The sequence below is a fragment of the Eumetopias jubatus genome, unplaced genomic scaffold (assembly GCF_037043125.1).
Source record: "Eumetopias jubatus isolate StellerSeaLion01/CBP00866 unplaced genomic scaffold, mEumJub1_p1.0 scaffold_8, whole genome shotgun sequence".
NCBI classification, from domain to species: Eukaryota; Metazoa; Chordata; class Mammalia; order Carnivora; family Otariidae; genus Eumetopias; species Eumetopias jubatus.
In genome coordinates, this window is record NW_028274814.1 from 111,009,913 (window position 1) to 111,036,291 (window position 26,379).

General features: G+C 36.7%; 2 protein-coding genes across 2 annotated transcripts in view; one reads left to right on the forward strand and one right to left on the reverse strand.

Annotated features, from left to right (window-relative positions):
* Positions 1-3,647, reverse strand: part of CEP290 (centrosomal protein 290) — an 84,829-nt gene extending 81,182 nt beyond the window's left edge. The window contains exons 1-4 of the mRNA XM_088025282.1: positions 3,527-3,647; positions 3,289-3,366; positions 1,420-1,489; positions 1,113-1,159 (exon numbers count right to left, since the gene is read on the reverse strand). Coding sequence (XP_087881408.1) covers positions 1,113-1,159; positions 1,420-1,489; positions 3,289-3,366; positions 3,527-3,628 — 297 coding nt within the window. The 5' untranslated portion in view covers positions 3,629-3,647. The remainder of the gene's footprint in view (positions 1-1,112; positions 1,160-1,419; positions 1,490-3,288; positions 3,367-3,526) is intronic.
* Positions 3,648-4,686: 1,039 nt separating this feature from the next.
* Positions 4,687-26,379, forward strand: part of TMTC3 (transmembrane O-mannosyltransferase targeting cadherins 3) — a 52,381-nt gene continuing 30,688 nt past the window's right edge. The window contains exons 1-4 of the mRNA XM_028105512.2: positions 4,687-4,814; positions 18,428-18,643; positions 22,060-22,278; positions 24,281-24,380. Coding sequence (XP_027961313.1) covers positions 18,455-18,643; positions 22,060-22,278; positions 24,281-24,380 — 508 coding nt within the window. The 5' untranslated portion in view covers positions 4,687-4,814; positions 18,428-18,454. The remainder of the gene's footprint in view (positions 4,815-18,427; positions 18,644-22,059; positions 22,279-24,280; positions 24,381-26,379) is intronic.

Genomic DNA, 26,379 nt, shown 5'->3' on the forward strand with positions numbered 1-26,379 from the left:
CTGAGATTTCATCATCATTTATCACTTCAACCACTTTCTTACCACTACCCCCACTGCCCTGCCCTTCTATTCTACAGCAGCTGCCTGGCTAAATGCTAACAGAATCAATCCTATTTCATAATTCACTTAATAAGTATATATTGAGAATGGTTGATATTTTTCTAGGAGATGGATATATAGTGCGGAATAAAAAATAACCCATCCTAGTTGACAGAGTAAGTAAAAGAATCAGGATTTGAATTCAAATTGTCTGACTCCAGATACCCTAATCTCCAGCTCATTCTCCTCTACATTTCAAACTTAATTTTCCTTAAACTTTAGCCACACATCTTCCACTCTTTTTTTTAGCAAATGGGCTTTCCCGCCAACCTCGCAACTTCCAGGTATTCAATCTACAAACATAAAAGCTTCTGTATACATCCATATTTCCTGCTACAAAGGAAGAAGGTCTTTTCTTTTAAAGGCTAACTCATTTGTATCACATTCCTTCCCACATTCTCAGGAATCTCAATGTATTCAGTTCCTTAACAATATATTCATATTTTGGCTCTTAGCTTTTTCAAAAGCTACTTCTTCTACCATATCCTTCCATCACTATTCCTCAAATTCCCATGTGCCTCCACTCCAGTTCAGTTACTAGTAATCTTCTGTATGCCTCTCTAGACTATAAGCCTCAGGTTACTGAATTTTTTTTTCTTTTAAGATTTATTTATTTATTTGAGAGAGAGAGAGAGAGCACAAGCAGGGGGAGCAGCATGTGTAGGGAGAGGGAGAAGTAGGCTCCTGGCCGAGCAGAGAGCCCAATATGGGGCTCGATCCCAGGACCCTGGGATCATGACCTGAGCCGAAGGCAGATGCTTAACCAACTGAGCCACCCAGGCGCCCCTACTGAATGTTTTTATTTTGTTCACAACTGGATGCTCAATCCTAAGAATTTAAGGATTCTTAAACTTAAGAATTTACATTACATGTAAAATATATGTTGAACAAACAACTAATTATGAACACAGTATCATTCCTGTGATTTTTTCCAGCCAATATAAAGTTTTGAAAATAATTCAAAATAATAAAATTAACAACAATTACATCCTAGGTAATACAAAAGGACATACCTCCAGTTCATTTTCCAGTTTCATTACTTTAGTTTTTAATTGGTTTTCTATTAAAAAAAAAGTTTCAATTGGTCAGATTTATCTCAAGACAAATTTTTAAATAAATTGCAACAAAGTAATAAAATTGTTAAAGATTCCATCATGATTATAATAAAGTAACATAAGAAAAAAATAACTTTTATACCTCATCCATGAAATAAGAGTTCTAGAAATGTCTTTCAAAATAAAGTGAGGATATAAATTTTATAGAGTATATTAAACAGAATCCCCTATTTAACACTATGATAAAGTTTTCCAGGGTGTTTACCAAATTTTGCTTGTTCTTCTCCAGCTTTTTCAACTTCCTCCAAAGCTAGCTCTACTTCTTGAGCTTTCATCTAAACATAAAAAAGGTTATTTCAATTACGTCTTTACATAAACACTGAAAATGAGGATTTTGTTTCATTTGCTTTCCCAATATTTAGTGCCTTCAATGCCTGGGATATGGAGACTTTCAGTAAATATTTGTTGAATAGACGATTTTCTTACGTAAGGATATAATTCCTAGATTCCTAACAGCTTGAAGTATCTTTGATTCCTCTTTTTCCTTCAAGTCTTATATCCAGTACTGTAACTTTTCCCTTTGTAATGTTTTCTACTTTTTCTTTTACCATTATCATTATTTTAGTCCATAATCTTATGTCTAACCTTCTTCACAATGTTATGTCTAAATAGCTTCAATTCCCTTCAATTTGTCCTATTAACATACCTAGTTTAGCCTTCCTAAAGCACACTTTTGTTATTACCAGTTGTGGCTCAAAAACCTCTAATGGCTCCTCATTGCTGATAGTATAAAATACACCTGTATTACCCTTGCCAGCCTACTGCAAGCTATACCCATTTGTTTCCTCTATAACCTACTATAAATTTTCTGCACCTGTCTCCTCAACTGTAAAGAATAAGCATTTTCTTTTCTTAATTATTTTTAATTTTATTATGTTATGTTAGTCACCATACATTACATCATTAGTTTCTGATGTAGTGTTCCATGATTCATTGCTTGCATATAACACCCAGTGCTCCATTCAATACGTGCCCTCCTTAATACCCATCACTGGGCTAACCCATCCCTCCAACCCCTCCCCTCTAAAACCCTCAGTTTGTTTCTCAGAGTCCATAGTCTCTCATGGTTTGTCGCCCCCTCCGATTTGCCCCCCTTCATTTTTCCCTACTTTTTTTTTTAACAAATAATGTATTATTTGTTTCAGAGGTACAGGTCTGTGATTCATCAGTCTTACACAATTCACTGCGCTCACCATATCACATAACCTCCCCAATGTCCATCACCCAGCCACCCCATCCCTCCCACCCACCACTCCAGCAACCTTCATTTGTTTCCTGAGATTAAGAATTCCTCATATCAGTGAGATTATGATACTTGTTTTTCTGATTGACTTACTTCGCTTAGCATAATACCCTCTAGTTCCATCCACGTTGTTGTAAATGGCAAGATTTTGGGTTTTTTTTTTGATGACTGCTTAATATTCCATTGTGTATATATATATATATATATATATATATATACACACCACATCTTTTTTATCCATTCATCTGTTGGTGGACATCTTGGCTCTTTCCATAGTTTGGCTATTATGGACATTGCTGCTATAAACATTGGGGTGCACATACCCCTTTGGATCACTACATTCGTATCTTTGGGGTAAATACCCAGTAGACTAAGCACATTTTCTAGTCCAAGTTTTTATTTAAGCTGATTTCCAGCTTTAGAAGCTTTTTAATGTTTACCACTGCTTTCCATTTACCTAAAATTACTCAGCAGTCTTTGCCCCTCATAAGGCCTTCTCTCACCTAAACCTTTCCCCCTCCCAACAAACCCCTATACAAGTGTTCACATTTTTCATTCTGATTTCAGGATTATGTTAACATAATTACAAAGGACCTCTCTATGTTATTTTTAAACATACCCATTCTGTTTCCCTTAGACATTCTTCTAGGAACTCTAGAGCAGAAACCAGCAATGTTTTGCACACTAAAATTTTCAATCCACATTTGAAGAGATCTCATTTTTGAGTGATTCTGATATTATAAAGTACTTTCATAAAGACTAACTTATTTAAGAACAGTTCCTTAAACGTCCTCCAATAGTCAAAATCATTAAAACCTACTGCATACAAACCTTCATTAGTGATTGAGTAATTCTGAAAAGGTGTATCATATTTTCTTGACTTTCAGTTTTTAGCTCACTTATTTCCACCTAAGTAAAAAGAAAAACAACTATTTTATGTTTTATAACCCTTGGGCAAAATATAAAAACTCTTCCATTTGTAACATTCCTTGATTTCAGGGACAACTTAGATTAATCATAGTTGTGTGTATATATAGGCATGTGTGTGTACTGTTTATCAATTAAGCACCTTGGATAAGGAAATCAATAAATTATCTGCCAATTCTTCTTGACGAGGCAGGTCATCTGGGTCAACTTTTATTATTTCTTTCCAGTTTATATTAGGTGGCATCTTGAAATCCTTCACTGTGCTTTACCTTCTGTAACAAAACAGGTGGGTATTAGCATTTTCAAGGTAAACAGCGTTCCTATTTTTATAGATTACATCATTATAACCCTTTATGGTGTTAGCAAAGAGCTATGGCTCCTTAATTGTATAACAGATAAGTGGGCAAAATAGCCTTAATCAAAATTATAGCAGCTGGCACAAACCAACAAAGACTGCACCGGCTGAATAAACCATGACGGATTCTCTCCTATAACTAATCTAGGTCAGAACTAAGATTCTGAGTCCCCTCCTCCACGCCCCCTTACCACCGAGGCGCACGAACGTCTAATGGTACCAAACCCGGGGGTACTTGGAAGGCTGAAAATGAACCCTGATTCGGTGAAGCAGGAACTGGGGGTAAAAAAGAAAAGGTGTGTAAATAAACGACTGAAATGAGAGCAGGTAGGCCGGGGAAACCGGGGCTGAAGCTAGGAGAAGGCCCACGGATTGCGGACCAAAGACTAAGGGGTGGGGAAGACAAACCGTTACATACGGGCCCCGAGACTTAAAGAACCTTTTTGGGAAGAAACTGGCTGCTCCTGCTCAGCAAGATCCACCCACCTAACCGAGCCTGGCAACCAGCAGAGGTCCCTGATCTGCCGCACGGGCCAAGGTTGGCCCCGCCGCCCCGCCTGACCGCTCCCCAGCGCGCTTCCACCCGGACTCTGGATCCCGCCAACAGGTCCTGCGTAAGCAGGAGCGGCGGCGGCTGCTAGGCGACACCAATCCCCACCCCGCGAAGGACGGCACTAGGCCCCGGATGCGAGGGGAGCCTACATTTCACGACCTTGGGTGATGCTTTGCGTTTAGATTCTCCTGCACGGTCCCTTGGACTCTCTGTTAAAGACGGAGAAGTCGAGGGATAAGGACTCCAAATCCCATAGTGCAGTTCTGCTTGGAAGCTTGCGCATGCTGGGAACTGAAGTCTATGAGAGGTGGAGGGAGGCCGTTCCCAGCGTGCAATGCGGGGAGCTGCGACGGTACCGGGGTGGTGGAGGAACAACCCAGAGGCGGGAGGCGCAGTGGCTGAGGCGCGTCTGCGCTGGTGACCTGAATGAGGTAGACCATGACTCTGCCTTTGGTGGCGTCACTAGCTGGGCCGCTTTTCCTGGGATTTCTCTAAGCCATCTCCTGGTGGAACCGCTCCCAGGTGAGGTCGAGCTGTGGGTCAGAGGCGGGGGAGGAATTGAGGGGAGCGGTCCCGGCTTAATGAAGCTCGTGCTATTGGCGCGGAAGGACTCGGTCCAGGTCTGAAGAGGTGAGAAGAACCCGTTTCCTTAGACGTTTGCACACGTTCCACGCGTGGTGCCCTCTGTAAGAAGGAAAAGAAAGTTTTCGTTTGCTTTGCGCTCTGAATCTACTCCGTACGGTGGAGTGGGGGCCGCACGGCCACGATCATGGTTTTGGGGTGAGTGAAGAATTGAGAAGAGGACATATTCTTCTCTGCCCGCCTTACCTGTAGCACCATAGCCTTCGCGGACTGGAGGACTTGAAGATTGAAGAGCTGGTATAGAGTGAAGGCTCTAGAAAGGAGTGTTTAGAATTTGCCCAGACTAATGCTGGGGTGGAGAGAGAAGGGGCCTCAGTACTCACCAGTCTGGATGCTGTCGCTTTCTTGGTTACCGAAGATGCCCTCATATGAAAGCGTTTCTCAGGTGTTTACAGTTCTTCGGTCAAGTTTTGTTCATCCCGCTGTGTTCAGCCATTCTGGAATATGATACACTACTAGATAACTTTCTTAAGAAGCTGTAGACTTAAAAAAAAAAAAAAAAAGAAGCTGTAGACTTGACATCTAAATGACATTTTCAACTGTTGGAGCAGTGCCTCCTATTTTTTTTTTAAGGACCTTTTCTTTTCTATGATTGATACTAAATTTTCCTTCTGAAAATATACAGATCTCTTTCCAAACCACGTATTTGGGTAAAACAAATAATAGCTCAGAAAATAAAAAAGATACTGATTTAGTGAGATAAATTTTAAAAACATTAATCAGATTTGTAGGAATGATAATTTTGTTGTATCCTTTACTGAGATTATATGCCACATACTGTTCATTATTTTTTTAACCATGCTGACATTACATCCCCAGAACTTATTTGTCTTGTAACTCTAAGTTTCTACCTTTTGACGGGTATGTTCTTTGTTTCCATGAGTTTGTTTTTTGTTTTGTTTAAGATTCTGCACCTGAGATCCATACCGTATTTGTATTTTTCTTTCTGATACTTACCATAATGCTCTCAAGGTCCATCCATGTTGTCCCAAATGGCAAGATTTCATTCTTTTCGTGGTTGAATAATCCATTGTATATACCACATTTTCTTTATTCATCTGTCAGTGGCCACTTAAGTTATTTCCATGTCTTGGCTAGTGTAAATAGTTATGCAGTGGATATGGGGGTGTAGATATCTCATGCACATAGTGGTTTTGTTTCCTTTGGGTATATATCCAGAAATAGAATTGCTGGATAATATGGTAGTTCTGTTTTTAATTTTGAGTAATCTCCGTAACTGTTTTCCGTAGTAGCTACACTAGTTTACATTCCCACCAGCAGTGCACAAGGGTTCCCTTTTCTCCCTGTCCTCGCTAACCCTTATTATCTCTTGTCTTTTTGATAACACTAGTTTACATTCCCACCAGCAGTGCACAAGGGTTCCCTTTTCTCCCCGTCCTCGGTAACCCTTATTATCTCTTGTCTTTTTGATGACAGCAAACTGACAGGTGTGTGGTGATCTCATGGTTCTGATTTCCATTTCCCTGATGATTAGTGATGTTGAGCACCTTTTCATGTATCTGTTGGCCATTTGTATGTCTTTGGAAGAAGTTCCTCAAATTATTTGCTTTTTTGCTGTTGAGTTGTAGGTGTTCCTTACATATTTTGTATATTAATCCCTTATCAGATACATGATTTGGATTTATTTTCTTCCATAGGTTGTCTTTTCATTTTGATGATAGTTTCCTTTGTTGTGCAGAGCTTTTTAGTTTAACATAGTCCCACTTGTTTATTTTTGCTTTTTGCCTTTGTTTTTGGTTCCGAATCCAGAAAATCATTGTCAGGGTCAATGTCAAGGAGCATGTGGCTCTCCAGTTTTCCCAGCACCATTTATTAGGGAGACTCGCCTTTCTTCATTGTGTATTCTTGGTACTTGGGCTGTTTTGTTCCATTAACCTGTTTTATGCAAATATCATACTGTTATGATTACTGTTTTGTTCCATTAACCTGTTTTATGGTACTTGGGCTGTTTTGTTCCGTTAACCTGTTTTATGCAAATATCATACTGTTATGATTACTATAACTTTGTCACTCTCTTAGTTCATCTTCATAACAGTCCAGTGAGGTAGGTGCCTGTATCGTCCTCATTTTTCCATCCAAGTTGTAAAACTGAGGCTTGGAGAGGTTAGGAACTGTGCTAAAACTTAAATGGTGTGATTGAAAATGGATTTTTCTGGCTGGAGGATGTTCTCTTTAATTCCATACTGCCTCCTAAGGCATGCTGAGAACCAATATCTGTGAAGTGCTTGTTCTTCAGTCTTGCTGTCTATAGTAAATATTATATTCTAATGATGTAACTTTGTTTACTTAGGTATTTGAATTACATATTTTTCATGTTCAGTTTTTAATTCATAATTTATCAAGGGAAGGAAGAGATGAGATCTAATTTCTCTTGTCACATGAGTCATATGCTTAAAATTGCATGTTTATTTTCATCGTAAGAATCTGTTTTTACTGCAGCACCTTGTTTTTCTTGTTTTTCATTCATGATAACTATTCTGTATATTCATTTTCTAGTTTTGTTTTGTCTGTATTGGTCTTTACTAACTTTACTTCCCCTCGCCCTCTTGTTCACATTTATATTCCCAGCAACTCAAGGTTCCTGGTCTAATGATAAATTTTATTTTCATTTTTCAGAAGTGAAAATAGATTCAGAGAAGCTAAGTTATTTCCTAATAATTAATGAATCTAAGATTGTAACCCAGATCTCAGTTATAGTCCTGACTAAATGTAAAATCTTGCTTAAATTTCATTCTTTTACTCATCCTAGCACTATTTTTGAGCTTGTGCACTGTGCTAGTGTTGGTTCATAACCTCCTTGGGAACTTCCCAGGTTTAATCTGAAACTGGCTTCCGAATGTGGAGGGCAGAGAGACCAAAGAAAGGGGAAGGCCTTTCCAGCTTGGTAGGTGGCAGTTTTGCTAAGCAAAGGGGACTTGCCTAGGAGGCTTGTCTTGGGCAGCTGGAAGAATAATGGATCCCTGCACCCACCCACCAAATCTTAAAAGTTTATATAGAGAGAGGCCTTAACTGGGTTCAGTTAAGTGTATTGTGCAGGTGTTCTCAACACCATATCTATCTCAAGGCTATGTGCTTACAGCAGCCTTGGGGAGCAGGAAAAGCAAACAGAACCACATTCCAAGGGGAGGGGATAAGGGGATTCACTCAGATCACCTGGGTCCAGTTTATAGCTCAGCCGAGTCTTTTCAATGACTTTCCCCAACAGCTAGTTGTGGGGGATCTGATAGGAAACAAGTTTGCCATGGTCTAGGTCCTAATGCATTTTGGTAAGTTTGAACCTAGCTGTGAATCAAGAAATATAACACAAGTTCTAGTTCAATCACTCACTATATAATTTTGAGGAAAATTGCTAAAACTCACTGTTACTTTTCATCAGATTTTCTGCATCAATTTGCACCAAGATAAGAGATTTATGTGATAATTTTATAAGGGGCCTTATTAAAGGAACACTTGCCTGGACCTGCCTTCTTTCTTCTCCCTGGTTTTATGAGCAGTATTATCTGACCAAAATCATTTCATAAGAAAGGCTTCCCTTTTATAATTGCTACCTTTATTCCCTGTATCAGGCAGCTTATTTTATTTAGATGTTACTTCCATTCCCTTTTTTGCTGCCTCACAGAGAAAATGAATGGTAACTTATTTTTCCAGCATCTATAATAAAGCATGACCATGAGAAATTTAGTATCCCTGTGTATAATGTTTTGTTTTGTTTGTTCTCCTGGAGAGGATCAGTGTGCAGCAAGTAGACACTTGTCTTTTGACATGAGACTGGAAAGATTAGGAGGAATCAGTGTGAATGCAGACTGCACAAACTTTATGTGCTTTAAAAAAGTCATGAAATACAGATTATTCTTACTGAAGAAGATAAAATCATGAAATTATTTTATGGAGAGAACTTTACTTTCCAGGCTAAATAGTGCTAGATTCATGTAAAATTTTCCTATAGGTTTATTTTTTCCACAGTTGTACTGTTGAATTTTTAGGAAAAGGGGTTCATGGTACAATTTTGCTGAGGGAAGTATATTAAGTTTTGTATCTCTCTATTGTAGCTCATAAGTGGTCTTCCATTGCAGTTGGGTTTTTTGCACATATGTAGTGACATCCCATTGTTGTAAGTAAACATGAATCAATCGCATTCACTCAGACTATGTGCCTGTGTTGAATATGTTTATGTGGCTAGAAGAAGTACTGGAATTTGCCTTAGTCTGTTCATATTGCTCTAACAGAATACCCTATATTAGGTGGTTTATAAACAACAGGAATTTATTTCTCACAGTTCTGGAGGCTAGGAAGTACCAGGATCAAGGCATGAGCATTTTCAGTGTCTCATAAGGGCCCACTTCCTGGTTCATGGATAGTGTCTTTTTACTGTTTCCTCAGTGGCAGAAGAGCCAAGAGATCTTTCTCAGGCCTCTTTTATAAGGGCACTAATCTCATTTGTGAAGTCCCCATCCTCATGAAGTCCCCATCCCCATGACCTAATCACCTTCCAAAAGCCCTACCTCCAGGTATCATCACATTGAGCATTATGATTTAACATGAATTTTAGGGGTACACAAACATCCACTCTGTACCATTCCCACAGCTAACATTTAATACTGATGTGGTACATTGTTATAGTAATGGCTCCCAGTGAATCATGCCTCCCTTTAACTATTCCTTTATGTAACCCTCTCCATTTCCCTTAACCTCTACCCTTGCAAGTAGTTCTTTTGGGCAGAATCTAAAATGACTCCACAGCCGAGCTCATGACATGCATGAGAACTACTAGCTCTCATTCCCTTTCTCTCATAATATGCTCCCTTGGAGATTCTTCCGAAAATTCTATGATCTTGACCCTTTATAGCCTCTCCTTCAGTGACTATGGGTTTACCTTGCTTGATAGGGGAATATATATATACATATATATATGTATATATATATTTATATGCCTTAAGTAGAGACTTGAAGAGAGTTTGTGCATTGGGACTTGCCCCCCTTCTCTCCTGAGATCACCATTTAAAGAAGTTCAGGCTAACCTACTAGAGGGTATGACCATATGTAGCAGAAACTAGCTTTCCAACTTAAGACCTCTACACTATATCTTTAAATTTTTTTTTCAAATTTTTATTCAAATTCTAGTTATTTAACATACAGTGCAATGTTGGTTTCAGGAGAATTCAGTGATTCATCACTTACATACAATACCCAGTGCTCACCATATCAAGTGCCCTCTTTAATACCCATCACCCATCTAGTCCATCCCTGACCCATCTCCCTCTATCACCCCTCAGTTTGTTCTCTGTCTTTAAGAGTCTCTTATGGTTTGTTTCCCTCTTTTTTCCCCCTCCCATATGTTCATCTGTTTTGTTTCTTAAATTCCACATGGGTGAGATCATGCAGTATTTGTCTGTCTTTGACTGCCTTCACTTCGCATAATACATTTTAGCTCCATCCACTTGGTTGCAAATGGCAAGATTTCATTCTTTTTGATGACTGAGTAATGTTCCATTGTGTGTGTGTGTGTGTGTGTGTGTGTGTGTGTGTGTGTGTGTGTGTGTGTATACGTACACCACATCTTTATTCATTCATCAATCGATGGACGCTTGGGTTCGTTCCATAGTTTGGCTCTTGATGATAATGCTGCTGTGAACATCACGTTCGTGTACCCCATCAAATCTGTATTTTTGTACGCTTTGGGTAAATACCTAGTAGTGCAATTGCTGGATCATAGGGTAGTTCTACTTTTAACTTTTTGAGGAACCCCCATACAGTTTTCCAGAGTGGCTGCACCAGTTTGCATTCTCACCAACAGTGTAAGAGGGTTCCCCTTTCTCCACGTCCTTGCCAACATCTGTTGTTTCCTGTGTTGTTAATTTTAGCCATTCTGACAGGTGTGAGGTTGTATTTCATCATGGTTTTGATTTATATTTCTCTGATGATGAGTAATGTTGAGCATCTTTTCATGTGTCTGTTGGCCATCTGAAAGTCTTCTTTGGAAAAATGTCTATTCATGTCTTCTGCCAGTTTCTTAACTGCATTATTTGTTTTTTGGATGTTGAGTTTCATAAGTTCTTTATAGGTTTTGGATACTAACCCTTTATTGGTTATGTCATTTGCAGATATCTTCTCCCTTTCCATAGGCTGCCTTTTAGTTTTGTTGATTGTTTCTTTGGCTGTGCAGAAGCTTTTTATCTTGATGAAGTCCCAATAGTTCATTTTTGGTTTTGTTCCCCTTGCCTCTGGAGATGTGTGTAGTACGTTGCTACAGCCGAGGTCAAAGAGGTTGCTGCTTGTGTTCTCTAGGATTTTGATGGCTTCCTGTCTCACATTTAGGTCTTTCATCCATTTTGAATTATTTTTGTGTATGGGTAAGAAAGTGGTCCAGTTTCATTTTTCTGCATGTTGCTGTCCAGTCTTCCCAACACCATTTATTGAAGAGATAGTCTATTTTCCATTGGATATTCTTTCCTGCTTTGTTGAAGATTAGTTGACCATGGAGTTATGGGCCCATTTGTGGGCTCTGTTCTGTTCCATTGATCTCTTTGTCTTTTTTTGTGCCAGTACCATACTGTCTTGATGATTGCAGCTCTGTAATATATATTGAAATCTGGAATGGTGGTGCCTCCAGCTTTCCTTTTCTTTTTCAGGATTGCTTTGGCTATTTGGGGTCTTTCACAAAATTTGTTCCATACAAATTTTAGGATTGTTCTAGCTCAGTGAAAAAGCTGGTGGTATTTTGATAGGGATTTCATTAAATGTACAGATTGCTTTGGGTAGTATAGACATTTTAACAGTGTTTTTCCAATCCATGAGCATGGGATGCCTTTCCATTTCTTTGTGTCCTCTTCAATTTCTTTCGTCAGTGTCCTATAGTTTTCAGAGTACAGATCTTTTACCTCTCTGGTTAGGTTTATTCCTAGGTATCTTACGGTTTTTGGTGCAATTGCAAATGTGATAGATTCCCTCATTTCTCTTTCTGTTCCTTCATTATTGCTGTATAGAAATACAACAGATTTCTGAATGTTGACTTTATATTTTGTGACTTTGTGTTTTTGTTCTCGCAATCTTTTGGTGGAGTCTTTCAGGTTTTCTGTGTGGAGTCTCATGTTGTCTGAGAATAGTGAGAGTTTGACTTCTTCCTTGCCAATTTGGATGTCTTTTATTTCTTTTCGTTGTTTGTGGAGGCTAGAACTTCCAGTACAATGCTGAATAACAGTGGTAAGAGTGGACACCCTTGTCTTGTTCCTAAACTCTCAGTTTTTCCCCATTGGGGATGATATTAGCTCTGGGTCTTTCATGTATGGCCTTTATGATGTGAGGTATGTTCACTCTACTCCTACTTTGTTGAGGGTTTTTATCAAGAATGGATGTTCTATTTTGTCAGATGCTTTTTCTGCATCTATTGAGAGGATCATAATGGTTCTTATTCTTTCTTTTATTAATGTGGTGTATCACCTCTATTGATTTGTGAATATTGAACCAGCCCTGCAGCCCAGGAATAAATCTCACTCAATCGTGGTGAATAATTCTTTTAATGTACTGTTGAGTTCAGTTTGCTAGTATCTTGTGGGAATTTTTGCATCCATGTTCATCAGGGATACTGGCCTGTAATTCTTTTTAGTGGAGCCCCCCTACACTTTAGATTTCCAGCGTTAAACAGGATAACTATAAGCACATAAGGGATCCCAGGCACAACCAGCAAAATAAATATATATGCATGTTTATATATATATGTGTGTGTATATATATATGCACACACATACTTGTGCATATGTATCAAATAAAGATACTTATATCAAGGAATGGACTTAAAAAATTATGGGGCTGGTAAATTCAAAATCTGTAGATGTAGAGTAGGCTGGGAAAGTAGAAACTCTCCAGCAGGATCTGATGCTGCAGTCTCAAGGTAGAAATTCTTCTTAGGGAAACTTCAGTTTTGCTCTGAAGGCAATTCAACTGATTAGATGAGGTCCATCCACATTATGGGATATAATCTTTACTTAAAGTCATTGGATTGTAAATGTTAACCACACCTACAAAATACCTTTATAACGACACCTTGGTTAGTATTTGGGGCGCCTGGATGGCTCAGTCGTTAAGCGGCTGCCTTCGGCTCAGGTCATGATCCCAGGGTCCTGGGATTGAGTCCCGCATCCGGCTCCCTGCTCCGTGGGAAGCCTGCTTCTCCCTCTCCCACTCCCCCTGCTTGTGTTCCTGCTCTCGCTATCTCTCTCTTTCTCTGTCAGATAAATAAATAAAATCTTAAAAAAAAAAAAAAAGAAAAAGAAAACTATTGCCTCGCCAAGTTGACACATAAAACTAACCATAACAGGGATGCCTGGGTGGCTCAGTTGTTTAAGCGTCTGCCTTCGGCTCAGGTCATGCCTGAGCCCTGTGTCTGGCTGCCTGCTCAGTGGGGAGCCTGCTTCTCCCTCTCCCTCTGCTTGCCACACCCCCTGCTTGCATTCTCTCTCTCTGTCAAATAAATAATAAATAAAATTTTACACACACAAAAAAACTAACCATAACAGTAGTCTTCATGAATAGTAAGCATTTTATGCCATTTACTTGATGAATAGCACTTCATTGGTAAACCCATGTGATGCTTCTTAAACCCCTCACCCATACCAAGTTTATAGAATTTTAAAAGATAACCCAAGGGAGCTTAGTGAAACAAAGGGAGTGAGCTAGTTCTAGGGCATGCTTGTGAGCTCAGTTGTGGAGTCAAAGCCACCTGAGGGAGTAGAGGATGGAAGTAGGGGTGGTGGTTTTAAATAGATCTCAGCAAATAAAAGCTGGATATTACCAGTTTCCAAGGAGGGACTAAGGATCTTTCTTCTAATGAAGGAAGATGAAATAGAGATAAAGGGAACTTGAGGTGATGATTCCCAGTAATGTGGGGTTTTGAACCCAAAGAACACATATGAGAGTCTCATTTGGTAATGTTCAAGTAAGTATTTTTGTTTTCTTTCACCATTTTGCTCTAATGCTGTAGTGTTCAAAAACTATGTTTAACCAGAATGTAAGGTACTCCAGTATCTAAAGAAAGAGAAGAGAAGAACCTCATTGCATGACAAGAGGCTTCTTGTTTGCAGTGAGCCAGAACTTGGAGCAGAGGACAATCCTCAAAGTCAAATCAATTTGAAAGTTTTGATTATTATGTTGGAATTGAGCATTTCAATTACTGCATGAAACTGCATTGCAACTTAACATGACTGCATAACTCTTCATTAACTACCTATTTAGAAATCCTGGGAACTGTCCAAGTTTCTTAAAGTAGCATTTTTTAACCTTATGTTTTTTAAGCCTTTAAATTCAACCTAAAAAAAAATCTTACTTTATAAACTTACCGTTTTATTCTACAACAACTCAAATTTAAAGGACTAAATGCCTTAGCTACATTTAAAAGTTGGTCGGGGCACCTGGGTGGCGCAGTCAGTTAGGCATCCAAGTCTTGCTTTCCACTCAGATTGTGATCTCAGGGTCGTGGGATGGAGACTGACATAGAGTCTGCTTGGAATTCTCTCTCTTTCCCTCTGCCCCCCCGCCCCCAGCATGTGCACACATGCTTTCTTTCTCTAAAATAAATAAGTCTTTTTTTAAAAAAACTTGTTTAAATTCCCTTAATTTAAAATTATGTTTATAGGGGCTCCTGAGTGGCTCAGTCAATTAAGCATCTGCCTTCAGCTCGGGTCATGATCCTGGAGTCCCGGGGATCAAACCCCACATTGGGCTCCCTGTTGTGGGGAGTCTGCTTCTCCCTTTCCCCCTGCTCCCCCTCCCTGCCCCCCCCCCGCTCATGCTCTTTCTTTCTCTCAAATAAATGAATAGAATCTTTTAAAAATTTGTATTTATAATTTGTATTCATTTTTATTCAAGGACTTCAGATACCTGACTTAAAAAGCAAAACTTTCTCAATACTTAAAACAATTTGTAGCGGCACCTGGGTGGCTCAGTCATTGGGCTCCCTGCTCAGCGGGTAGCCTGCTTTTCCCTCTCCCACTCCCACTGCTTGTGTTCCCTCTCTCACTGTCTCTGTCTCTGTCAAATAAATAAAATCTTTAAAGAACCCAAAAAACCAATTTGTATAAACCTAGTAAATTAAGCTTAAAACTATAGCAACTCCCCAAGTCCTTACAAAATTCCAATAATGTTTGTAAACTTGGCTAAATTTTTATACTTTTCAACTAAAAAGCCTAAATCCACAAATTGCATGGTTTGTAATTTAATATTATATATATTATACATATTATTGTATCATATAAAATTGTATTTTATAGTTTTAAAGCTAATATACCAAGAGTCTACAGTGTGTGTCAGATTCTCTTAAACATTATTAGTACTTTAATAATCATATATATGTTCTCAAATACAGCTTTGAGGTAGTAAAACCATAGGTTTAATTTACTCCTTTTTCTTCTATTTTTAATTTTTCCTATGGTGAAAACATATAAACAAACAGTTTGACAAACAGCAGTTTGGGATAAAAATCCCAAATGTCCCTAGATCAGGGTTCTGAGATTATGGGAGAGAGATTTGTGACCCATACACGAGACTTGATTTTCACCTACCTGGTGGTGGATGTCCTGAGTTGTTTTGTTTTTCTAAATTACAATCACACACACACACATACACAATGGGAGAGTAAAATGGTTCTTACACATTAGGTGCTCTATTTACAGCTTCTTGGGAGTATTGCTCAAGAACCTTCTGACCTGTTCTAGGGTAGACTGGCTAGTGGACCTGCTGGCATGGTTCTCATTCTGGGTATTTCTTTTGTTGCTATCTTGCACTGGATCCCGTGTTTCCTGATTTCCCTCTCTTTCTGTTTCTTAATATACTCCCTTATTTATTAGAATAAGTCTTCTGTTAGTTTCCTGAGAAGAGGAGACATCGAAGGTAAAGTTTTTGAGACCTTGAATATCTTAAGATATTTTTTATTCTACTTTCCTAGTTGGGAAATTTGTGTTTATTAATATCAAATTTTCGGTTGGAAATTATTATCCCTCAGAAATTTGAAGCATTACTCCTTTTTTTTTCAGGATTTTCCTCCCCTGCACCCCCCCCCCCCCATCCTCCAGCTTCCAGTGTTAGTGGAAAAAAAAAAGGATTTGTTTGAATCCTAATCTCTGCTATGAAACCTGCTTTCTTCCTTTGTGGAAGCTTTTAGAGGCCTCTTTTTTGTTTGTTTCCAGGGTTGAAAATTTTACAAGATTGTGTGCCCAGTTGGTAGAAGATAACTGGAGGGTGTCAAAGTATGTAGACAGACTTTTAGTTAACCCTCATTTTCAGTTTGCTACCTTTGTTTTCACTTGTGTTCCCTACATCAGACACCCTGTGTTTCACCTATTTCAGAGAGAAAGTCTCTAGTCTTCTACCCAGCTACAGGAGAAAAGGTTACTTGCCTATACCCAATGACAGAGGAGTCTAAATTTTAACAAATACATCTGTTCCTTTTTCTTGAAATTTTTGTCACCAGTTTTGAGATTGATGCTGGCAGGGATGCAAAAAACTTTTTAGCTTTCCCCCTTAAGCTTAAGATTTACTTTCCTGAGCTCTGTTGAGTCACCACTGAACTTTTGTTTTTCCAGCTTCCAAAATTCAATGGTCTTTATCCTTGTGAATTTATACTTTTTTTTTTCTTTTTAATACCTTGGTTGTCATTTTAGTGTGTGATTCAGGAGTGAGGCAAATGCCTGCTCAGTATCTCCTGTCTTTAAACAACTGCTATTAACTTTTTCTGGGATAAGGCACAAGTTGATACTCTTTAGAGATGATAAATCAGCTCTGGGTTCAAGATGAACTCTTATATCATTTTTTTTTACTCGAAAACTATCCTTCAAAAGGTACAGGTAATTACCTTTTGTGATTTGTAGGATTGGATTTTGCATTTCTTTAAGTAATTCTAAGGTTTTCCTATCTGTACTTTAATACTTTCTTATAGGCTTTTGTGTGTCTATATCCTTATATAAATCTTACATCTGATTTTAAATCTCTCTCTCTGCCCTTCCTATTGTCTTCTTCCTCTCTGATCTAGCAGGAACTCCTATAGATATATATCAGGTCTTAGATTTTCTGGCTCTGTGAGTAATGTATTAGTTTCTTCTTGCTGCTGTAACAAATTACCGCAAATAAAGTGACTTCACACAAATTTATTATTTTATAATTATGGAGGTGCAAAAGAGGTTTCCCTAGACTAAAATTTAGAGTCAGTAGGGCTGTGGTCACTTTAGACGCTAATGAATGTTTCTTTGCTTTTTCCGGCTTCTGGAGGCCACCACCATTCCTTGCCTTGGGGCCCCAGCTGGCTATCACATCACTCTCATCTCTGCTTTCCTGACTCTCCTGCCTCCCTCTTTAACTTTTAAGGTCTCTTGTCATTGAATTGGCCCACCCAGATAATCGAAGATATAATCTCCTCATCTCACAACCCTCAATTTAATCACACCTTGTAATGTCTCTTTTGCCATGTAAAGTAACATTATCACAGATTCAGGGATTTGGATATGGATAGTTTTGGTGGGCCATAATTCTGCCTTCCACAGATTTTGTTACTAATGATACTACTCAAGCTAGAAAAGTATATCATTGGCTTGTTTTTCAAGAGTACCCTCCAACCTTATTTTTATTATAAGGCTGATTCTTCAGTATCATCCATTTAATACAGTTTCTTCTACTCTAAACCATTTTCTTATTAAATCCTTTCTAAAGCAATGATTTAATTATGAATTGTCATGTATGAAGCCTGTTCTCTAGATTAAAATCATTTGTTGTAATGAGAAAAACACTATGGTTTAGATCTGGGTTTTAAACTCATATTGCTAAGTAGATAACATAAATCAGTGTGAAAAATAGTGAGACTATAGTTAAATGGCTAGTATACAGCTAGCTTAGGCTTAGAATGCCTTTAGACACATTTGAGATATTTTTAAAAGGCTTTAACCAAATTAAACAAGGCTGCAGACTAACAGTTTGGATGCCTAATTTAGGTAATAGTTGGTCTTCGGGTATATAAGTACTAAAATACAAGCTTCAACTACATTTCAGAAAATCCATGTTCAGTGTCTTTTCAAGTATTTTTTTTCCTCACAAAAACTTATTTACTGCTTCTGGAGTACACCATACTAGGTTTTTAAAGTTTTCATACATCTATATATATATATGTATATATATATATTCCCTGAATAACCTGACCTGTGACAATTGATAGGGAGTTCACTATCTAGTTAGCTAGAGAGGTAAGTCCAGAGATTAAATGGTGTGATAAAGGATTCTAATAGAAATATGAAATACATGAAGGAGCAATTAATTTTAAGTTAGGAATTTGAAGAGGTGGGCAGCTAATGCTTTTTAGAGGTGGATGACACTTGAGCTGAGCTTTGAATTTTCCTGGAGAATTAGCATTCACTCTAATCCTTCTATGAAAAGTTTACTTATTTGAAAAATCAGTGATGCTTATTTCATCTTATCTTCATGATTTTTCCCCCCAGATTTTGTCCACAAGTGTTGTGGACAGGATGGCTGATATTAACCTCAAAGAAATAGCCTTAATAGTAGGTGTGGTTACCGCCTGCTATTGGAACAGCCTCTTTTGTGGTTTTGTTTTTGATGATGTTTCAGCAATACTGGATAACAAAGACCTGCATCCATCTACACCTTTAAAAACTTTATTTCAGAATGACTTCTGGGGAACCCCTATGTCTGAGGTAAGTAGTTATTTGTTGCTTATGTGTATCTTAGATTTTTAAAATATTCTAATAGTTTATTACTCCTAATTTCTTTACCAACATTGTCATCATAGCACTTATGAATTTGAATTTGTTTCCCTAAAATGTATATGTTAGATAGGAAGTTGAAGATGTGATTATCTTTTTTAAAGCAGTACATGATTCTTTCCTTGGTTGTGTATTTTAATCTTTTTAAAAACAACATATGTGTGTGAAAGCCAAATGTCTTAGGATAGCAAGAAGTGTAAACAAATCTATTTCTTGCTCTTTTTTTCATGATTCAGGCAAAAGAAATGACCACTTATGATATATTTAACCATCTAAAAATATGTGACTTCAATATAAATAGATTAGACTTTAAGGGTGAAAGTATTGAGTTTTTTCCTGCAGAAAATTTTAAATTTGTGTCATATTTTTTACCTAGTAGTTATTTTAATGTTATATTGAGAACCCAAAAGTTTAGTTCATTGTTTATGAGGATGTTTTTATTTTGTCAGTAAATTTATTTTGAAGGTCACTATTAAACTGTTTGGGATTAAACTCTTGTCATTTTGGGATCCCATAGATTGGATCCTACCATTCTATTATATAATAGCTGTACGAAATTGGTGAGAAAATAGCTTTTAGGTGGCAAGATCTACAAGAGATCTGATCCATAAAAGAATAATACCTTGAGGATAAATAAATGAATTAATCTATTGTACTTGGCGCACAGTTGAACCGTAACATATAACACTCTTTTATAGTTTGTCAGTTGTCATTCGTGGTCCCTTTTCGCATTCTTTAAATATGGAAGCTTCTCAAGAGTGGGGATGAAGTCTGTCATTCCTTTAGTCACAAACACATAAGTATTTTTTCTTGTTAAATAAGCAGACTTTATTTTCTTGTAACCTTCCTGTTCTCACCCTATTCTAGCCTTTAAAAGAAATGAATATTTGACAATGAGAAAAAATATGATTATATAATAAGATCATTATTTTCTAGGCCATTTATTTCCTTCTACCCCTACCTTTTATCCCTAGAGCCCTTAGAAATATGTTTCCATTTCCCCAACTTAAGCTAGTATCTGTTGTGATTTTAATCATGACATTGAGATTTTAACTGAAAGGTTAGCTGGTCAGATTAAGGGTCTCTTGAAAGTTATCATACCATGGTATCAGTGCAATGTTTTGTGACTTCCTCAGCTTTACAGATTGAAAATATGATTTTGTTCAGAGCTCCTATAAGTGGACACACTAAGAAAAGTACTCATAATAATAAACTCAGACAAAAATGAATGAACAAATTTGAATAACAATATATGGTGGAGATTGTTGCTTCCTCCTTTTTTCTGATAGGCATATTCTCTTTCTGTAGGGAAATGTGCCACTAAGGAAAAATTATTCTGAGTAGTATTTAGGTATTACAAGTTTTCTTAACCAGCCTGAAATTAGCACATTCAGAGATCTGATGGTTGATGTCATCAAGTAATGATAGCCTGGAAGCCTATCTTTGAGTGCCCAAACCTGCATAAGGATTTTTGTGTCAATGTAGATCTTAAAGACACATTTTGGGCTTTGGACATATTCCTGAGCTGTATGAATACTGACATAGTAGGGGTCTTTGGACTCCTCTGGCACTCTTAGTGTATAGATTATCTCTTTAGTAAGCCCATTCTTTAGCTATGTTATACTCTGTTTTTGAATGGTTCAGTGGATTATAAATCTAGTTACATATTGGAATCTGCTTGGCACTTAAAATATTACTAAGGCTCTACTCAAATCTGTTACAGTTATCTCAGAATGGGATATGGGCATCAGTATTTTTGTCTTGTTCCTTTTGTGTTTGCTTTTTTATTGTTCTTGGGATTTTGGGGGCAGGGAGGAGTAGAGGATTAGGTTTTTTCTGTTTATCCAAGTGATTCTCTGACACAGCCATGGTTAAGCTGTAATGAGCCATCTCTTCTGGCATTTGGCCTATGAAGTATCTTTGTTAAGGTAACTTTTGCAAATATCCCATTTCACTTTGTTTTGCCGTTGCTATATGGAGATTCACATTAATAGGGAACTATTAGCCTATTCATTATATTCATGCTTATGTTTCTATTGCCAACTAATACTATGAATAATTAAGTTTTTTCTTTATTATACTTGAATTTAATAATGATCTGTATTGTTTGTAATAGAACTAGCTGTTTTACTATATTTTCACAGAATAATCTGTTATCTACTACACTGATGATTATCACAGTGGAGTCTTTAGATTACTAATGCATTGTGTGAATAATCAGTTATGTTAATAATTAATCTATTTTTTAATTTTCCATTACCTGTGACTGTACATCTAATAGACCTAACAAAACAATTATGTATATTACAGTTAAAAATAACCTATTCCCTGCACTTTCAGACTTCATCCTTTTGACTGGCACATATGTCCCAGTGGAACTACAGTAACATTTCAGGCACTCAAAAGTTTCCAGGCCTTTTTTTTGCTTTTGGATACACATCATGTCAGCTCAGTATAATGCCTTAAAAATAACTTTGTATGCCTGAGCTAAATCAAATGATGTACAAACATTAAGCAGCAAAGAACATTCTAGAGAGTGAAGAAGCTGAGTGTGAATGCCTTTACATATTTAAAAAGTAATAGGATAATATTTTATGTGTTTTTGTCCTGTGTATTTTATTCTTAAATCTGGTTTGATTTTTGTCTTATGGTAAAAATATTTCTGGTTAAATGAAACTTCTAGCTTGTAAAGAAATTCAGCAGCTTCACATAAAATTTGATTTATTGCCAGGAAAGACTACCGTAACAAAGGTATCTATTCTGTTATTCTAAGAAAGTTTTTGTTTTTGTATTCTCTGTCTTAGTATTTGGGGGTTTTTTGGTTTAATATATTCAGGTTTACATATTATGAAGGTGTTTTTCATAAAACAATTAGTACTTTTCTGAGTCTTCACAATTAAAACTGAGCTGGTAAACATTCTGTTCTTATATTTCCTTTTGAGAATCTGGCCAGCAGTTATATAAATGCTTGTATTAGTAATAGATTGGAAAGTAGGCTTTGGAGAGAATCCTGTGTCCTGATTTGACCAATGCCACTATTGTTCTGCTTTATTATTTTTTTAAATCTGTGTATTGAAGGGGAATTAATAGTCATATGTTCTTCCTCTACTCTTGATGGGATGGGATATTTGCAAAAGGAGGAAATTGCCTTTGTTTTGGGACTAAGAAAATAGGAAAACACATTATAAAACTATCTTTTAGTTTTGTGTTATCCTTGGAGCAGTTCATTACTTTATTGCTATATCTCAGCCAAACGTAGATACTTTGAATAGGAAATGCAAGGATTAGTTTATGTGCACTAAAGGACCATGGAACTTTAGTGATGATGATTGTTTTTTTCCTTTTAGGAGAGAAGCCACAAGTCTTACCGTCCCTTAACAGTATTGACATTTCGTTTAAATTATCTGTTTAGTGAACTGAAACCAATGTCATATCATCTCCTAAATACGATTTTTCATGCTGTGGTTAGTGTGATATTTCTTAAAGTCTGCAAACTTTTTCTGGACAACAGGAGTAGTATGATTGCTTCTTTACTTTTTGCAGTGCACCCAATACACACAGAAGCAGTAAGTAAAACTGTAAATCAGTGTTCTTTTCTTCTTTTTTTTTTTTTAACAAAGCCTACATAGTGACTATAATGGTATATGTTTTTAAGAAAAAAAATTTAACCATGGCCTTAATTAAAATATTTGAAGATTTTTAAATTAGCACAAGTCTTAACTTTCTAGTGTACAGAATCTAACTTCCTACTATATAAAATTTTTAAATTTATTTATTTTTAAGATTTATTTATTTATTTGACAGCGCGCACAAGCAAGGGAAGCCGCAGGCAAAGGGAGAGGGAGAAGCAGGCTTCTGCTGAGCAGGGTGCCCCATGCGGGGCTTAATCCCAGGACCCTGGGATCATGACCTGAGCTGAAGGCAGCTGCTTAACTGACTGAGCCACCCAGGCGCCCCTAAAATTTTTAAATTTAAAGCAAGTTTTGAAACATAAACATTTATTATTTAAGGACATAAGATAAAATTGCTCAAGATGAGTAATAAAAAGATAAATGAATACAGTTCCTTGCTAATTGTTTTTTTTATGAATATAGATTTAAAGCATTTGTCAACTTTGTAGTATGTTTCAAAGGACAGAAAATAATAAGTTTAAATAAAAGATGAAAATATACATAAACATATATCAAAATATATGTAAACATAAAAAAACATTCTAACCAGTGAAGATACTCAGTACTTTCATGTTGTCTGTTTGCCATGTTTCAAAATTGTGAGCTGTCTCTGCTGTTGCCCCTGTCAGCCCCTACCTACCAAGATGTACTTAAATTATAACTTTATTTTTCTTAATAACCTTGAAACCCCAAAATTGCCTCTCAACAGAGCAAAAAGGACTGTTCAATTGCTTTGTTACAACCTTTCAGTTGTAAGCAAAAAAATGTATGTTTGAACTCTTGTTGTGCTTGAATGGGTGTGTGTATTGGAAGGGGTTTTGTGTGTCTCTCCCACTGTCTTGAACCTTTTTATGTCTCGTTGAACAGACATTTTTCCATGCATTTACAAAAATGATAGGTTGTTTTAAATTTTACAGTGAGTTCAGAATAAAGGAAGAGGTTTGAGGGTTTTATATTTAAATTTTTAGAAAAAAAAGGACTTTTATTTATTTGAGAAAGAGACAGCACAAGCAGCCAGAGGGCAGAGGGAGAGGGAAAAGCAGACTCCCTGCTGAGCAAGGAGCCCCATGCAGGGCTTGATCCCAAGACCCTGAGATCATGACCTGAACTGAAGTCAGACACTTAACTGACAGCCACCCAGGCACCCCAAAAAAGGAGTTTTTAAAGTTTATTATCCTGAGTTTACACTTTTTTTTTTTAAAGATTTTATTTATTTGAGAGAGAGAATGAGATAGAGCATGAGAGGGGGGAGGGTCCGAGGGAGCAGCAGACTCACTGCTGAGCAGGGAGCCCGATGCGGGACTCGATCCTGGGACTCCAGGATCATGACCTGAGCCGAAGGCAGTCGCTTAACCAACTGAGCCACCCAGGCGCCATTGAGTTTACACATTTATTATGAGGTAGAACTTACTGAATTTATGAATATTTTTATATTTTAAGAATGCTTGTATTTTAAGAAAATATGTAAGGTCTTAGGTTTTTTTTGTTTTGTTTTGTTTTTAAATTAAGAACCATTCTAGATACTGTCCTAATATTATGTAAGATGTTACTGTTGAGGGAAGCTGGCTAAACAGTACACAGGACTTCTCTGTACCTGTTTTTGCAACTTCCTGTGAGTCTATAATTATTTCAAAATAATAATCAAAGAATTATTTTAGAGTCACTGGTAAATTTATTTTATTTTTAAATTTTTTTTAAAGATTTTTTTAATTTATTTGTATGGAAGATATACAAATTGACCACATGAGGGCACTCAAAGAATGTCTAAGAAACTGAAATGTGTGCTTGAAAAATTATGGCAGTTTTGATTTCTAAAGTGCTATTCTTATTATATATGGTAGTTAAATTTTCAAGAGGCTCTTCATTAATATGAACTCCCCTCCCTTTCCCTTTTTAGGTAACAGGTGTTGTAGGAAGAGCAGAACTTTTGTCCTCTATCTTTTTTCTAGCTGCATTTTTGTCATATACCAAATCAAAAGGACCAAATAATTCCATAGGTGAGTGTCTAACATTTAATTTTTTTCTCTATATCTATAAAACTTGATCAAGTAATGCTTATTTCTTATAAAATATATGCCACACTTGGGTTTATCTTAAGCATGTATGGACATATGAACATGATATTGCAACATTGTCAATATTAAAAAAATTTTTGCATGTAGTTTATATTTTATCATGACTAACAGATTCTGTATGATTTAACTTAAAATTACCCTAGAATATGGGAGTTTTAGAGTCATTTTTAGTTCCATGTGCTGTTATCTATAAATGATACAAGTATGAATACTTCAGTTGTCTTTCTGTAGTAAAGCTGTGAATTGTATTATTTAGGTAAAGTTGAAAGCTTATTAGAATATAACTTTTATTATGTGTTGATCATAGTTCAGCTATTTATTGAGTCCCTACCATGTGGCCCACCCTGGAAAATGCTTTGTACAAATTAGGTCTTTAATCCTGCTAATGCCAGCTATTAGCAGAAAACAAGCTCCAGGCAATAAAAACGATTTTTTGAAGTGTGGGAACAGTGGGCATGAAAGAGGTTTTATATAATGGTAACCTATATTTGGTTGATCTTAAAATTTAACTCTGAGGTTTTTTCCTACATTCTTGGAGAATTTTCTCACTGTAACCCAAAGTACTGATGATAAGGAGCCTAATTTTGTGTTAATGTAAAGCTAAGGTTCAAGAAATAAGTGATTTAGCCAAACACTTTTAGTGTGTTCTTAGATTTGTAATATGGGTAGGTTTCTGTCTCCATTTCCTAGAATGGTTCCTTATATACAGTAGGTGTTCATTATATTTATTTAGCAAATGACCAAGTGAACAATTAAACAATTAAATTCTAATTAAAAAGATGCTGACCCTGCTTTTGAACCTTTATACTCTTAGCTCCCATAATACTTCATATTCCACGTTATGTAATTTTACACTTAAGACCATAAACAGTTTTGTTACCATCTTTGTATTCACTATTTTATCTAATGTATGTTGTCCTGTGCAAAGATTTTCAATTTGTAATTATTTGATCACTTTAAATTCTAGGCTGTTAATGACCCATACCCTTTTTTTTTTAAGCATGATCCACCTCAGGGCCTTTGTTTGTTCCTTTCTAGTTTGGGTTTCTGCTCAAATGTCATCAGTACACCACTCATCTTTCCCATTCCTTTCTTTTTCCTTTCACCTTCTATTTTTCTTCATAACACTTAGGTCATCATTTGGCAAATATATCTTTACTTATTTGTCTATTATCTCCCCCGCAAGATGTAGCAGATACTTAAAATAACTGTTAGAATATGTGATTGCTGGAGGTTTGTATCTTTATACATGTAAAATTAGTTTAGAAACCTGTATTTTGTGTTGGAAGGGATTTTAATGATTGAAATTGAATCACTACTTACACATGTATATATTTTTAAGTGTTAATGTATTTAGCAGGGGGACTTGTTTTGGACAAAATCACACGTGGTAACTAACCACAGAGATCTGTTTATAAAATCAAAGTTTATATTCACACAGTAATATAGTCACCAAAAGTTGAAGAACTGAAGTGACTGGTTTCAGTAAAGTTCTTGCCTTTATTAGAGCTATTAGTTGCTGAGATTGAATCCAGCATTGCAGAAGGCAACTGTTTGCTTTCTCTATCTTGGAATGGAATTACAAACTAGTAAGAAGCTCTGAATTTAATGTCAGAAGAACCAAGTTAAGTCATGATTTCTTTATTGTGCATGACTATTTTTTTTAGACCTCCAAAATTCTTTCCTCATCTTAAAAATGGGTATGATATCAGCCCTCATATCCCATTGGTATAATCTACTACTTTCGTATTGATGGTTTTGATCTAACTAGAATATGAGGGTTTTTTTTTTTTTGAGGGAAAGAATACTGTTATACGGAGTATCTCCAATAGTGTTTCAAAGTTTTTTGAGTTGTTTTCCTTTCAGTAATTATAATCTATAGAGTATTCTAAAGTTGAAAACAATTTCAAAGATCAATGAA